Source organism: Aulonocara stuartgranti, assembly GCF_965226115.1.
Source record: "Aulonocara stuartgranti genome assembly, chromosome: 5".
NCBI lineage: Eukaryota > Metazoa > Chordata > Actinopteri > Cichliformes > Cichlidae > Aulonocara > Aulonocara stuartgranti.
This window is the reverse complement of record NC_138943.1, coordinates 26,682,208-26,695,906: the sequence shown is the minus strand read 5'-3', so window position 1 is coordinate 26,695,906 and position 13,699 is coordinate 26,682,208. Positions and strand designations below refer to the sequence as shown.

The following is a 13,699-nucleotide window of genomic DNA, read 5'->3' as shown; positions in this document are numbered from 1 at the left end:
CAGTGAGGTAAGTGTGCGCAGTGTGACGCCGTCATCAGATCAGATGATCGTTTATTTTAGGACCCCAGAATAAGGTCGCTTTCCAAAACTGAAAAAAGTATCCTCTGTACAGGAAGGTGTCTGAATCACTTCTGTAACTAACAGAAACTTGTAAGCTAATATAAGAACCTCAGCATAATAAATGTGACTATAAAATGAGTAAGACATCATTTAGAACCGGTAAACTATATTTTTATAATAATAATACAAAAGAAATGTGTAGTAGTAGTAATGCCTAGGCTACAATAACTTCACTTACATCACTATTGTTTTTTGTTATTTATACACAGCATGTGCATTATTCTGATTTAAGTAATTCAACAAACATGCTTTCCTGGGGAAACTATTTTATCTTCACTCACTTTTTGACTGGTCAAATATAGGACTTCAATTCCCTTTGCAATCATGTTTAAGTGGCTTTAATACTTAGTAGTTTTGTGGCATTGTCTTGCATTTGAGAATTGCTATATTTAAATTGTAGCAAACTTTGCCTATCCTAACTGCTTTCTTCTGCTTGTCAGGTGAGCAACCATGGCTAACCTGCAGCAGGAATACCCTGGAGTTCTTCTGGGGATCCTGGAGGAACTGGCCAATATGCGCCAGTGGCTTACGTTCCAGGATCTTTGTCGTATGGTCAGCAGCCGCTTTGACCTCGAGCACCTTATTGAGCTCAGGAGTTTGCTCTTTGCTGCAGCTAGCAGGGATCCCTGTTTCCCAGCCACTCTGTTCAGGGACAGAGTTTCTACCAGAGGCCAGGGGCTATCACCCATAGGTGTCGCTGCTGACATAGTAACTATCTTCAATCTTATTCAGATGACGGGTGGGGTCTCTGAAGGGAGCCAACCAATGAGAGCTCCCACTGTCCTGCCTGTTGACCAGTCCCCAGGCCCCAGTCTGCCTGGGATCCACCAGCTGAATATCCCTGGTCGAGAACGAGTACGCACCCACTCTGACTCCAGTGGCCAGCCAATTGACCAGCACTTGCTTTTTCCAAAATCAAATTACTCAGCGCGGAAACGAGCAAGTCTTCCCCCGGATCCTATCTCACTTGTGTCCTCCCCCCCAATAAGAGCGAGGGCTGTGTCTTTCGACTTGCCTCACACCACCCTTCTGTATCCTAGCAGTCAAATCTCTGACAACGCAATGAAGAATATCTACCTACCTTTGGAAACAGACAGTGAGTCTAGTGGAGATTCTGCCACCGTGGAGGTGTTTGAAGCTGAACAGGGAACACCGGTTGACCAGAAGAGAAACATCTTCAGGAAAGACTTCCACAACCAGCCACCTTTAATACCCCAGGTCACTGTTAGCAGTGAGTCTCCCAGTCCCAACAAAGGGCAGAAAGGATTCGACAATCTCAGCTTTGATATGATCGCTAATCCTTACCCATCACCAACAGCAGTTTACCAGACTCCAGAGCAGCGAGTTAAACATGAAAGCTTGGATGACCTACAGGACTCAACGTATTTCGGACCCGGCTCTATCCCGGAGCCATCCCCACGGCACCTTCAACCTCCTAGGACAAAAAAGCATGCATGGAGCAGTAAAAGTCACAGTCTAGAGGATCGGCTAGGCCTAGACAGCATTGGGATGGGCATAGAATCACAAGGGGGGCAACTTCCAAGACGTTCAACCCCTGCTATCAGTAGGGGCTTTGGGGGGTCTTCAGGAGGAGAGAGTGGAGATAGTGGATTGCCAGGTGGAGCTGATGGATTCAAAGCTCAGGCAACACAGACAGACCCACCGGACCCTCGGCGACTCCGTAGCCTTGTTCATGCTGATCGCCTCTCTTTTATGACCTCATTAGATGACCCTGAGTTTGGGGAAGATGACATCAGTGCAATCTTTCGTTTCTTAGATGACATTAGTATGTGTGGTTCCACAGGAGTCCTGCACCCCAGTGATAGCACCGCTAACCAGGACACCCCTGAGGCTAGACGTGGCCGGCTAGGTCAACTCCAGAGGCTCTTTCACTCTCTAGAAAGCAGTGACGATGGGCTGAAAGCCAGTGTCTGTAAGTTACTGCTTCGTATGAGCCAGATAGAAAGACAACTAGAATCGCTGAATGATGTGAAGTCTGAGATTTCCCAGGTACTTTCTGCTTTACAGCGATTAGATGAAAAGATCCAGCAGCCACCCGGAGGTGGCGGACAAGTTACAGGTGGGAGATGGCTTGAACCTCTTAGTGGTGTCTCCTCTTTCATGAGCCACCCTTTAACTCCTTCCGAATCATCAGAACCTCAACCTTTGTCTGCATCTGGACATCTGTTTCCCGCTACCAGCTCCAGTAGTCTGGACTGGAGCCGTTGGAATACTCCAGGAGATCAAACAGAAAGCAGCAAACGTCAGGCAGATTCAAAGGGCGTGAAAGAAGGGAAGAAGGATGCATCATCTAGTCGTGCCTCTAAAACCCAGCCTGAAGAGAAAAGTGTCTCTGACTCCAAACAACTGAATGTGTCTAACTCTGCAAGAGACTGGACTGTGTCATTCTCGAAAAGTAAAGATGGCAAAGCTTCACAAAGAAAAACCGGGCAGGTAGAGTAATTCCACATAGTATTTGATCCTATATTTTCTATGATACAAAAAATAAATGTTAGATTAGAGATTAGTTCATAAGCATATAATTAATCGCCCTTAAATGTACACAACAGTTTCAGCCATGAGTATAAACATGATGTTCAGCCTCAAAAAGGCATGTTTTTAACTCTGTATTTTGCCGACTAGACATCTGTGATTATGTGGTTGTTTGACAAGTGAGCTATTGGTTTAAACTTTTAGGATGACTAAGATTTGGTCAAGACTGAAAAGAAGTATATTGAAATGTATATACATTGTGGTATTTAGCATAACTAACATTGTCGACTTACGGAATTTTAAATACTTTAAAGATGTGTTGTCATCTAAACAGCATACATAAAATCTGTGTTTGGTGCATATTTATTCTAGGCAGATCAGTCGGGCAGCACCACTAACCTACTCTCCCAAAAGCCTGCCAGCCTGGTGGAACAAGTGTTTAACTCATCCCTGTTCCACCACAAAGACAGCAGTCTCACAGGGGGGCTAAGCTCTGGAAAGGTCCTGGACCCCAGATTGGCCGAGGGAAGGGGAAGACCAATATGGACTGTAGATGACAGAGAAGCACGAATCTCACCATTGGACTTACAGGCAAGAATTTCTGACTTTTAAAGCGACACAAGCAGTGTGGAAATGACACAAGCAAATATGTTGTATGATTTTTTTTTTTTGATTGCCTAATATCAGTGCCTAATGCAGAGTCAGCTGACATCCATATCGATCAGTCAAACTTTATTTATATTTATGTGTTGCACATTTAATGTCTTAGTGCAAAAGGAAATGAATGGTCAGCCAATAAAAACATGGAACAAGTGTGAAATAATAAATATATATCTACTTGGTATAGAAACTAAATGGAATTATGTCCCTCAGGCTCCCGAGTCTCTGAACCCGAACAACATGGAGTTCTGGATGGACGACATCTACAATCCAGGCTACGATGCTCTACTCAGGCGTAAAGAAGCTGATCTCCGCCGGGCCAAGATCTGCAAGCTGATTGCACTTATAGCCACTGCAGTGACTATCATTCTCATCATCGTCATTCCCATTTGCACCATGGGCCAGTGAAGCCTCTTCCAGAAAACTCACTTTCTTGCCTGATTTCATTTAATTTGTTAATATATTTATTTTCAGCAGCTATGAGCTGTGCCTAGGACCATATATGGGATTCTTATTGAGATTAGTGGAGGAGAGACTGTGACTCTTGAGCGGGTTTGATGATCTGCGAATGATCAATACCTCCTTTTATTTCTCTGCATGCACCATCATTATTTATTACTTCAGAAATACAGGAGGATTTTAACTGTTACTGGAAATTACATATAGCCATTCCCTCGTACAGTTACATACACACTGTAAATCATCTCCCGTGCCATTTTTTTCTCCCATTTGCTATGATTTATTTCATGACTTATGTTCCTACTAAACTGAAGCGACTGCAAAGGAAGTAACTAACTTTAAAGGTTTTAAACAGTTCTACAGTAACTGATAGCATATGTTGAAACTAGTAATACTGAGCCAATGCAAAAGGGACTTTTTTTTTTTCCCCTCCTTTCGTCTGCACTTTTCTGAGAAACAGCACTGTTAAAAAATGCATTGTGAATATGCTTGAGCACTGAACACTGCCTGACTTGTTCTTGCTGTTCGCCTGAGAACAAACTAGGGCTTATTTCACCTCTATGTAAGATAATTGTTTCATTAGTAAATCAGAGTTTAACATCTGTAACTTATAAATAGAGTTGGATTTCTTTTTATAATTAAGTTTAGTTTCAACATTTCTTCTTGTACTTTAAAAGATATACTGCTCATAAAATGTTAAGTTATTAAAAAAATAATATTTTTATAGAGTTTTCGCCCATTTTCAAACTGTCTAATCCATTTTTGAATGTGTCTGACTTGTGGAGCAGAGTGTTTACCAAGCGTCAGGTTTCACGAAATGAAAGTTGTTGTTTTTGTTGTCGTTCGTGATGCTTTGGCTCTGGAGCAGTGAAAAAAGGAGGGAGCCCTTTCCAGTAACCACTCTCTGAGTGGATGATTCCACTTGTAATTTAATTGATGGGATGTTTTGGAGTCCACCTATGCACATTATCTTTTCACAGTACTCACTTGCCAATAGCTTTTCCACATTTTTGCAGACTCACTTAGCAGATTCCTCTGCTGTCCTTTGAAAACGTCCTGTGAACTAAGTATGCTAACTTTTTGTCCCTGACTAAAGAATACATTGCGGCTGATGTCAAATCTGTTCATCTATAGTGGGATACAACAATATATCTCTGCAACAAAACTACCTGTGTAAAGCTTCTATCTTTCAGCTTTTGCTGTCAGAGTGCTGTTGCTTGAACTCCAAAGTAAGGCTGTGATGTAATGTGCAGAGTTCCCTTTATTGTGGTTAAAATATAAAGCACACTTACAGTAGACTGTAATCTAATACATCCTCATCGGAAACCACAGCCTTTCAATGACCAGATAATTGAATTAAATACACCACCTCAACAAAAATGTAACATTGTAAGCTGCTCAACTTCAGTATTTTTCAGGACTAATTGGATTGCATTGCATCTTTTAGGTGCACATCTTCCTCTGATGTGGATTGGACAGTTGTCATGCCATAAAAACTTCACTTTACACAGGATGTATAGAGAGAGTGGGTCGTGCTTCAGTGTATGGGCCTAAGTAGATGCACTATATACCTGCCAAGTGCTCCCCATGAGGCTGTTTGTGGATCCATTACCTTTCCAATGGTGCCAGTGAGAAGACTTAACTCAGCACAATCTGCAGGGTGCTTCCTTTCAAACTTCTGTGCATTAGACCATCCTCATACTTTTTTAGTCTTGAAATGCACATAACACTTTTGTTTGTAATGTCGATCTTGTTTTTGTAGTATCCACGCAACTTTTAGACAGACAGAGGAAATCTGTAAACTTGTTATTCGAGTAAACAATGCCTAAAAAAGAAAACTTGATCGCGAATGTAAGAAAAACATGTCACCATACAGTTTTCTGGTGTGCAATGCTTCAATGATGCAAGGATGTTTGTTGACTTGCCTGTCTGCATAAACTCATTAAAAGGGGTGTGTGCCTTTTACAGCAGTTTGTCTGATTTAATAAACTCTAAATGCAAACCTAAATGTAATATATCATAATCATGCACTTATAGCAACACAGAGAATGGGGGAAATCCTGCAGAAAAGAACTGCACTGCAAATTTAATTATGTCTCATTTTTCCTCAAGTGTGTGGTTACACTTGCAGACAGAACAAGTCCATCCATTTTAAGAAAGAGCTGCTGATTAGAGAGGAAAAGAGATATTCTGGCAGTCAAATGATCCATGACTAGAGGAAATGTACAAATAAAGATGAATAATTGATAAAGACATAAAGGACGCATCGACTGACAAATCTGATTATCTCAAATCAGCTATAGTGGACTTGAAGTACTCAGACAGTTCTGAAGTAATGCTCATTTAAAAAAATAAAAAAATAAACCAGCTAAAACCTTTTTTTGAATTGTAAACTGTTCTAATATGGACACTTACATGTAAGTTCTGCAGTTGAAAGCGTGTGTGTGTGTTGTTGTCATTAAATCTTGCACAAAGAGCTCCTGCTACACCCAGATATGCCATCCGCTGCTGATTAATGATGCTGTTGGTTGCATCCCAGTTGGCACGATGATGGCAACGAGACACAAGGCACAATTACTCACTGTTTCACAACTTTATAATTTCACACATAATTTCCCATTGCTGTATTGCATTCAATAATATACACAGAAAGAGCAGGAAGTATATATATTGTGGTGGCTTACTCTGAATAAAACTTATAGTGAAAACTGCATAGTCTATATATAAAAGTTACTGATATCACTGACTAATATTTACTCACAGTCAGTAAGGTAGGCATGTCAAACTAAGTGGCCTCATGTGAAAATCTTAAAAAAAATAAAAACATTTAATACTTTTGTTCTATACATTTCAGGAATATTAAAAATGCCCATGATGATTATTTGTTTGTTTAAATAAATAGATAGATAGATAAATATATACTTTATTGATACCACAAGTGAAACTGTTGTGTTGCAACAGCATGATAAAGAATAAAAAATAGTACAGTCTACAATAAATAACAAAGAAACAGCACTTTGTAGTGCCACAGCCGCCTTATACTCAGGGGCGGATCAACAAGGGTGTTATGTGCCACCCTAAAATAATCTCTTGCCACCCGTAGTGCCACCCTAGGTTTTTGCATATGCCAATGTTGTTTTTTAAAATAAGCTAGCATTAACACTTTGAGCCTAGCTACAGTTAACACTGAATACCTAAAACTGAGTATATTGCATACTGTTACCCTCCCTCCCCACTACTAAAAAATGGTTATTTCTTGTTGTCAGTAGTAACCAATGCCTTTGATTGTGCCGAGCAATGATATTTTTAAAAGTGATGAAAATCCTAGGCAAGACTCCACTCCTCTGTGAGGAAACATCTGAACCGTTATCTGTGTAAGTATGTTTTTCTAACATAATATGTAAAGTTGGTAACAGTATGTTTTTAGAGGCTTGGTGGAGGACAAGAGGTGGTTGCTGTGGTGATGGGTGAAGTGGCGTGTCCACAGAAGGAGATGCTCAGAAAGCTGCAGAAGAAGACGTGTGCTGAAGTGCTGAATCTCAGCCAAATACAGACAACTGTGTGTATGCTCAATTATCTAGTGGGCTGGTTTCAGTCATTGTGCGAATGTACTGTTTATAAGTTTGGGGAAACCTGCAGTCAGCTGAGACTAAAGAAGTCACTTGGTTGAGTGACGAAACGTTTCTCCCACTACGTCCAGATGGACAGAATCAACCTTTTGGGAAGGACAACTGTGGCTTTTCTCCAACTTTTGGCCAATCATGTTAGTGTCCTGTTTATCACACATAATAAAAAGCATTTACTCTCTGTGTGTGATGTTAATGTGCAAATGTCATTTGTTACTATAGAGAATATGCACAGGACTACTGATATAGGGCTGTGTTTTTGTGGCACTTAAGTTTAAATTGGTCATGGACAGACATTCTTCCATAGCATGAAGAACAGCAAAGGTCTAAGGCAGTTTTGAACTAGTAATATTCGTTTTCGAAATGATTCTTAGTTTAGCCACAGGTTTGCTTTATGTGTTATTACAGGACATGTTTTTTTGAAACGCATCTCCAAGCTTGAAAGCTGGGCAGGCACAAGTCCATTTATTTTGTTATGAGTTTGAGTAAATGAATGAATGAATTTGTTCGCAGCTGGAAGAGGGTGCTGTTAAAACAACCCTATTATTTTTTTCTGTTGACTGCTTCTCTTAGCTTCCACCAACATTATTACCAAACATACTCATGGGCAAATAAATAAATCGCTCTTGTACAAATGATCGGTGAAAGCCTCAGACTATCGTCGGTGGTCGATATATTCGTCCAATCGCCTAACCTTATCCTATATCATATCCGGTTGTTCAGTGATGACGCGACGAATCCTACTTCCGGGTCTAAAGTAGTCTGCGTTTAATATGGCTTTTGTGTTGTTAACATGTTTAATGTTATGTATTTTCTTCTATTTGATCTCAAAAAGCTCCTAAAACAGTCAGCGACCACTGTTGACCTCCCTCGGCTTTTATTACCGCTAATCATTTATTTAAGCTCAGTTTTTAAAACCTTACGATGTAACTACAGCCCAGCCCATGCAGCAGTATATGAATGACTAACCTCGTATTGTGGATGGATTATCTCAGTTGTTCTCCTGGCTGAAGTTTGGTCCTTTTACAGCACCCTGCCATGCGATTACATTTGTTCCTGACCACCGAGAACACTCACATTAACTTTTATCGAGTGGAAAAAAAGTTAGCTTGTTTATATTATGCTAACATAGCTGTGTCGCTAGCGGTCACGTAGCACATCATTATATACCAGCTAGCCCAACTTCAGTAACCCTACAAACGTCACTGCTGTTTAGTTTTCTGTCTTCATTTATGCTGGAAGTGATAGCAGAGCTGTACGTTTTAATTTGTTTCCAAAACCCCGCAGTCAGGACATGCTATATTGTATTTAGATAGAAGCTAGCGAGCTAACTCCCTGCTAACTTCTAACTCCGTTAAATGTCATAAATTCCGTTTTCATGGATGCCTGGATGTTAAACTCAATTGTTACACCTGGTAGAGCAGAACGCTGATCATTTTATTAAAGATGAAAGACTTTAGACAGTTTTTCAACTCTCAGTAATGCCATAGTGATCGTTTGATATATGGACCTGCAGCGGAGTTTAGACCCAGACACGGCTAGTGACGTCAGACTGAACAACCGGATTGTTGGGGTCCACAGAACACTTTTTTTTTACATTTTATTTTGTAATTATTAAATGTTTGCAGGTGTAAGCAGAGTTTGCCTGCACCACCACTGTCCCACTGACATCCAAATTCATGCAGCAGCTAGATCACCATTCCTTGCTGCTAATGAAAGTCTTCCAAAGGAAAGGAGGAGCTCTGCGATAAAAAACAATTAAGAACATAATTTTGAGTTGTTTTTGCAGCACATTTTGGGTCCTTATGGAGTTCCACTGTTAAAAGCAGTCCAATCAACCGACGTCAGACAAATCTGAGGAGAGATTATAGTACTGCACTGCGCAGTTATGAATTCATCCTGCTGCTTCTATCAGCAGTGGCATTATCTGAAGGGAACCAGTGTCCTGATTCCACTGCCCTGAGAATGGAGGCTTGACCCAGCAGGGAGCACCATCATACCAGCTGGTGAGTCTGGTGAGGCGGTGGAATGGTGTTCTCCCTCGGACTCTGCAGCACGTAAAAGGTGTCGTCAGCTGCAGTGGGTCTGGGGTCAATGAATCCCCTGAATGCAATATAAGGAAACTCCTTGGACCCTGTAACCAGGTCATGGTATAGCAAGAGGATTCTGGTACATCTTGGTGTTTTTGGTTAATGTCACAGCTGTATCGATTTTATGAGGCTATACTGTGTAAAAAAGGCTGGTGCGGTGTAGAGATTTACTTTAATTTGCCAGTTTTATTTGACTTTACAACATTTACGGAGAGATATTTTCAATAAAAAATGACAAATGCAGCAGCTTATTTAGTTTAAATTCTAACCTTCATAGGCTATTGTAAAAGCGTAACGGATAGCTATTTTTTAAATTTGAAATTTGCGTTTGTAAAATAGTTTAAAGTTAAAAGTTGGGCATAAATCATTATAAACAGGCGTTTGTTATACATTTCAGGTAAATTTTATTCTGTAGGGAAAAAGGGCGAAACGTCTTTATCAAAGGCGCAGTTAAACGCTCGGACAATATTTCACAGTACACCAATTTTATTGTACACGGGTTTTTTTGTTTATTTTATTTATTTTTTCCGCACGAAGATGATTTATTTTCTTTAAATATTTTGTGATGAATCGATGATTAAAATACATTACATATTGCAATATTACAATTATTAAAATACTTATCGAAACTGTGAAACTAAATGAGATTTTTTTTAAAAAATATGATAACTATGGGAAACTTATTCTGAATAAATAAAGCCGACATGTTTATCCCTTCACCTCGCTTGGGTGACACTGGGAGTCAAGGTGCTAAGGTTTACGTGTTGAGGGGGCAGGAGCCAACAATCGAATTTGGTTTTCACGTGTGAGCGCTACCAGGAGCTTTTTCTACAAGTGCTGTGAAAACTGTACATCTAATGAACAAATTATTTTTAACTAATGTTGAGGGAGATGTGGCCAAATTTGATCTTTTAAGCATAGTGTGGAAAATAAGTTATGGCTACTGCGAGATGCTGATCTAAATAAATATATCATAATTATGTGAGATTTACTTTAGTATTGCCGTCCATACAGGTGTCCAGATGTATGTTATGGGTGATAAATTTAAATTGTGTGCATACAATAAGCAGGCTTGAGGTTTCTCACCTGACTTTAGCTGTTTTATTTTCAATAGACTGATATTTAACCGAAATACAAATATGAAAACCTAAGTGCTGAACACGAATTCATTATTAAACATCACTGAAACTCTATGCAAGCTTAATGGCAATGTGTTCATGATTCACAAATATTATAGATTGCATTCATTTATCACAAAACTTTGTTCACAGTCACCAAGAACATGCAAAGTTGTTCTTTACTATGATCTGTACATGTCTTGAGATTTAAACCCTTAATTTCTCTGATTATGTCATGATTAACATAGGTGACCTTTTTGTTTTCTTGTAGCTGAGTTGGTCAGTCCAGTCAGTTTATGTCAAATGATCATCACAAACCTGAGGAACCGTCCTGATTGATTCAATTTCTTTCATCACATCTCCTCCTGTTTCATGCAGGCGTCTTTCGTACACCATCATCACTTTCTCCACTTCAGCTTGAGGTAAACTTGTTTATTTGCAAAGAGAAGCAGAGGCATGGCAGTATATGGATTGTTGTTGACTAAAAACACACAGTGGTAAGAACTAAATTTGAACAGGTTTTCTGCATTTTTGTTTGTGAGCTTGTTTTTTTTTTTTGCAAAGGATAACAATGTTTCCATACACATAGTGAATTTTTCATAGAAAAACTGGATCTTCTTAGTTCTGCCTGTATTTTCTTCACATTGCTACACTGATATGAATGCACAATTTTAAGGGTTTAACCAGACATAGAGGGAATGGGTCAAGGTTGGAAGGAAATCAGACATAGAGGGAATGTGCCACTCCATCTTGGAAGATGAGGGCCAGTTCAAACTATTTTGTGTTTATTGGTTCTTGGAACATTCATAGAACACCCAGACCACATTATTAAGGTTTACAGATAGAACAGCATGCATTTTTGCAGTATTTTCACTATACACATTTACAATGAGATACAGAGGAAATTGAGGTTTAGCTGTGACTTCATGGCTTGATTTTTGTCCATATGCAATGTGACATCTGTATGTGTGGATGTGGTCCAGTGCAGTTATGTGGAGCTTCAGCAAAGATGAATACTGTCAGAAACCCCAGTTTTATTGTTTCACTGTATTTTTTATTTATGTATTTAACCAGAGGAGGAGCCAGACATTTGAAACACCCGGGGCTTAGCCCTAAAGGGTAGTATGCATGTGGGATTTTTTTTTTTTTTTTTTTTTTGAGGGGGGGGGGGGGGGGGGGGTGTAGAAATGACTGAAAGATTAATAGGCTCTGTTTTGAGTTTTGTTCAAAAAAGAATGACTTCATATAGGGAAATATATATATCACACATGCAGGACACCTTAAACTAGTTTTTTAATTGAGCAGCAAGACAGAACGAAGTCGGGGCTGTATCAAGACACAGGGACTAAACCCCAATTCAACCAGACCCAGAACTGATCCAGAATTAAAACAGGACTACAACAGTTCAAAAGCAGGATTACTGAGGACTTAACCAAGACATAACCACAATCAGAACTAGATGATAGTAGCACTAAAAATCATCATAGACCTGCACTACACTTATTTATTTAATTCTACCAAAGTACAATATTTAGATTGAGAAAAGTTTATATAATTGTTTAGCCTTGTTGTGCAAACAAGCCTGCAGAACTTAATAAATGTAGAATTTGAAAAATAGCAAACCTAAAAAGAAACACTAGGTACGAGATACATGAGTACCTATGATACGGTGATACTTTTAGTAAGCAACCATTTGACTAACATGTGTGTCTCACCTGCTCTTGTTCATCTCTGTTCTGTCCTCATTCTCCATCTCAATCTCTGCTCCTCTCTCTCCCTCTTTGTGCTGACAATCATCAAATATACAGTTGAAACCAGATATTTACAAACTCTTCAGATCAAAACACAAACACTTTTTTAATTGTAACATCAAATCAGACTAAATGTTTATTTTTTTAGATTGATAAATATAAAAACATATTTGTTAACTTTAAGAGTAAAGAGAGAAACTGTCTGTGTTTTTTAATTGCAAATGGCACCAAATTGTATTCAAACTGAGCCACACTTATGGAGCTCCACGATTCTTTTCCTGGTGTTTTGGTTGACATCTCTGGATTTTCCCATGTCAAAGAAACAGGCTCTGTGTTTTGCCTTATATGCATCCACAGCTGTGCCACCAATTTACTCACATGGACTCTACTAACCTATCAGAAGCTTCTTCAGCTCAGAATGGAATCGTCTGGAGTTTTCTTATTAATTAACAAACTTAGTGTATATGTACTCCTAAATTTGATGAAAGTGATAAAAAATAGACAGCTCTGTCTCTCTTTATTCTGACATTTAACTAATTCAAAATATATTTCAATATTTATCTAAAACAAAAGTTTACTCTAAATTGATGTTGTACAGTAAAAATGTTTTATGTTTTCTCCCTAAAGTGTATGTAAATATCTGGTTACAAATGTGAATATCCTGCTGTGTACTGAAATCCCTCTTGTTTTGCATAGAAATATACTGAACAACATACAAAGCATAATATATAAAATAACATTTACCTGAGTTTTTTCTTTAAAGAAGCCTCTAATGTCCATTCTTATATTTCAGTACATAACTGAAACCGAATTAGTCGGGGAGGGTAAGAACTGAAAATATGAAATAAACACACGTAAGCTAAGACTCTCTAAAAAATAGCATTTGTTCGGCTTTTCATTTCGCCATTTGTTGATTCACTTGAAGAGCAAGTAACGTAATATTGGTCAAGTGATCAGTTTGATATCAATCTTTCGTGATGCACCGTCATATTTACATTATTTGTACGGTACGAATGATTTGCTTTGGTACCTGCTCAAACTTAAGCTCTCCTTAGTATGGCTGGCTCCGTCTCTCCAACAGCGCACTCACGGGCAGCAGCTCCCCCCGCCCCCTCGCTCAGTCGCTTAGTGCCTGAGCTTGGATCATACCAATATCAGGGGGGGATTCACGCACAGTCGTAAATTCCCACAGTGTGCACTATGTGCTTCGAATATTGTGTGTACTTTTTGTTTTATACAGTTGTCAGCCAGGCATCTAACTATGAAAAAATTACACTCCAAAATACCCCGGGCTTCTGACAAAACAACCCGGGCTTAAGCCCCGTAAGCCACCCCCACGCTCCGCCCCTGTATTTAACACAACTAAAAATGAACGGGAAACC

The 13,699-nt window shown here is 39.3% G+C and overlaps 1 protein-coding gene and 1 long non-coding RNA gene across 5 annotated transcripts in view; one reads left to right on the top strand and one right to left on the bottom strand.

Moving 5' to 3' along the window:
* The window catches only part of LOC309705995 (major intrinsically disordered Notch2-binding receptor 1-like), a 4,843-nt gene extending 573 nt beyond the window's left edge, over positions 1 to 4,270 (top strand). The window contains exons 2-4 of one of the 2 annotated variants that reach the window (XM_082532155.1): positions 561 to 2,574; positions 2,986 to 3,204; positions 3,487 to 4,270. In XM_082532155.1, coding sequence (XP_082388281.1) covers positions 571 to 2,574; positions 2,986 to 3,204; positions 3,487 to 3,681 — 2,418 coding nt within the window. In that variant the 5' untranslated portion in view covers positions 561 to 570 and the 3' untranslated portion in view covers positions 3,682 to 4,270. Of the gene's footprint in view, positions 1 to 487; positions 2,575 to 2,985; positions 3,205 to 3,486 lie in introns of those variants that run through there. The other variant, XM_082532156.1, reaches the window with a different exon arrangement.
* Positions 1 to 13,699, bottom strand: part of LOC309705999 — a 25,517-nt gene extending 11,818 nt beyond the window's left edge. The window contains exons 1-5 of one of the 3 annotated variants that reach the window (XR_014276655.1): positions 13,348 to 13,699; positions 13,062 to 13,148; positions 12,282 to 12,352; positions 6,148 to 6,253; positions 5,345 to 5,505 (exon numbers count right to left, since the gene is read on the bottom strand). This is a non-coding gene — a long non-coding RNA (uncharacterized lncRNA). The remainder of the gene's footprint in view (positions 1 to 5,344; positions 5,506 to 6,147; positions 6,254 to 12,281; positions 12,353 to 13,061; positions 13,149 to 13,347) is intronic. The other 2 variants (XR_014276656.1, XR_014276657.1) reach the window with 2 other exon arrangements.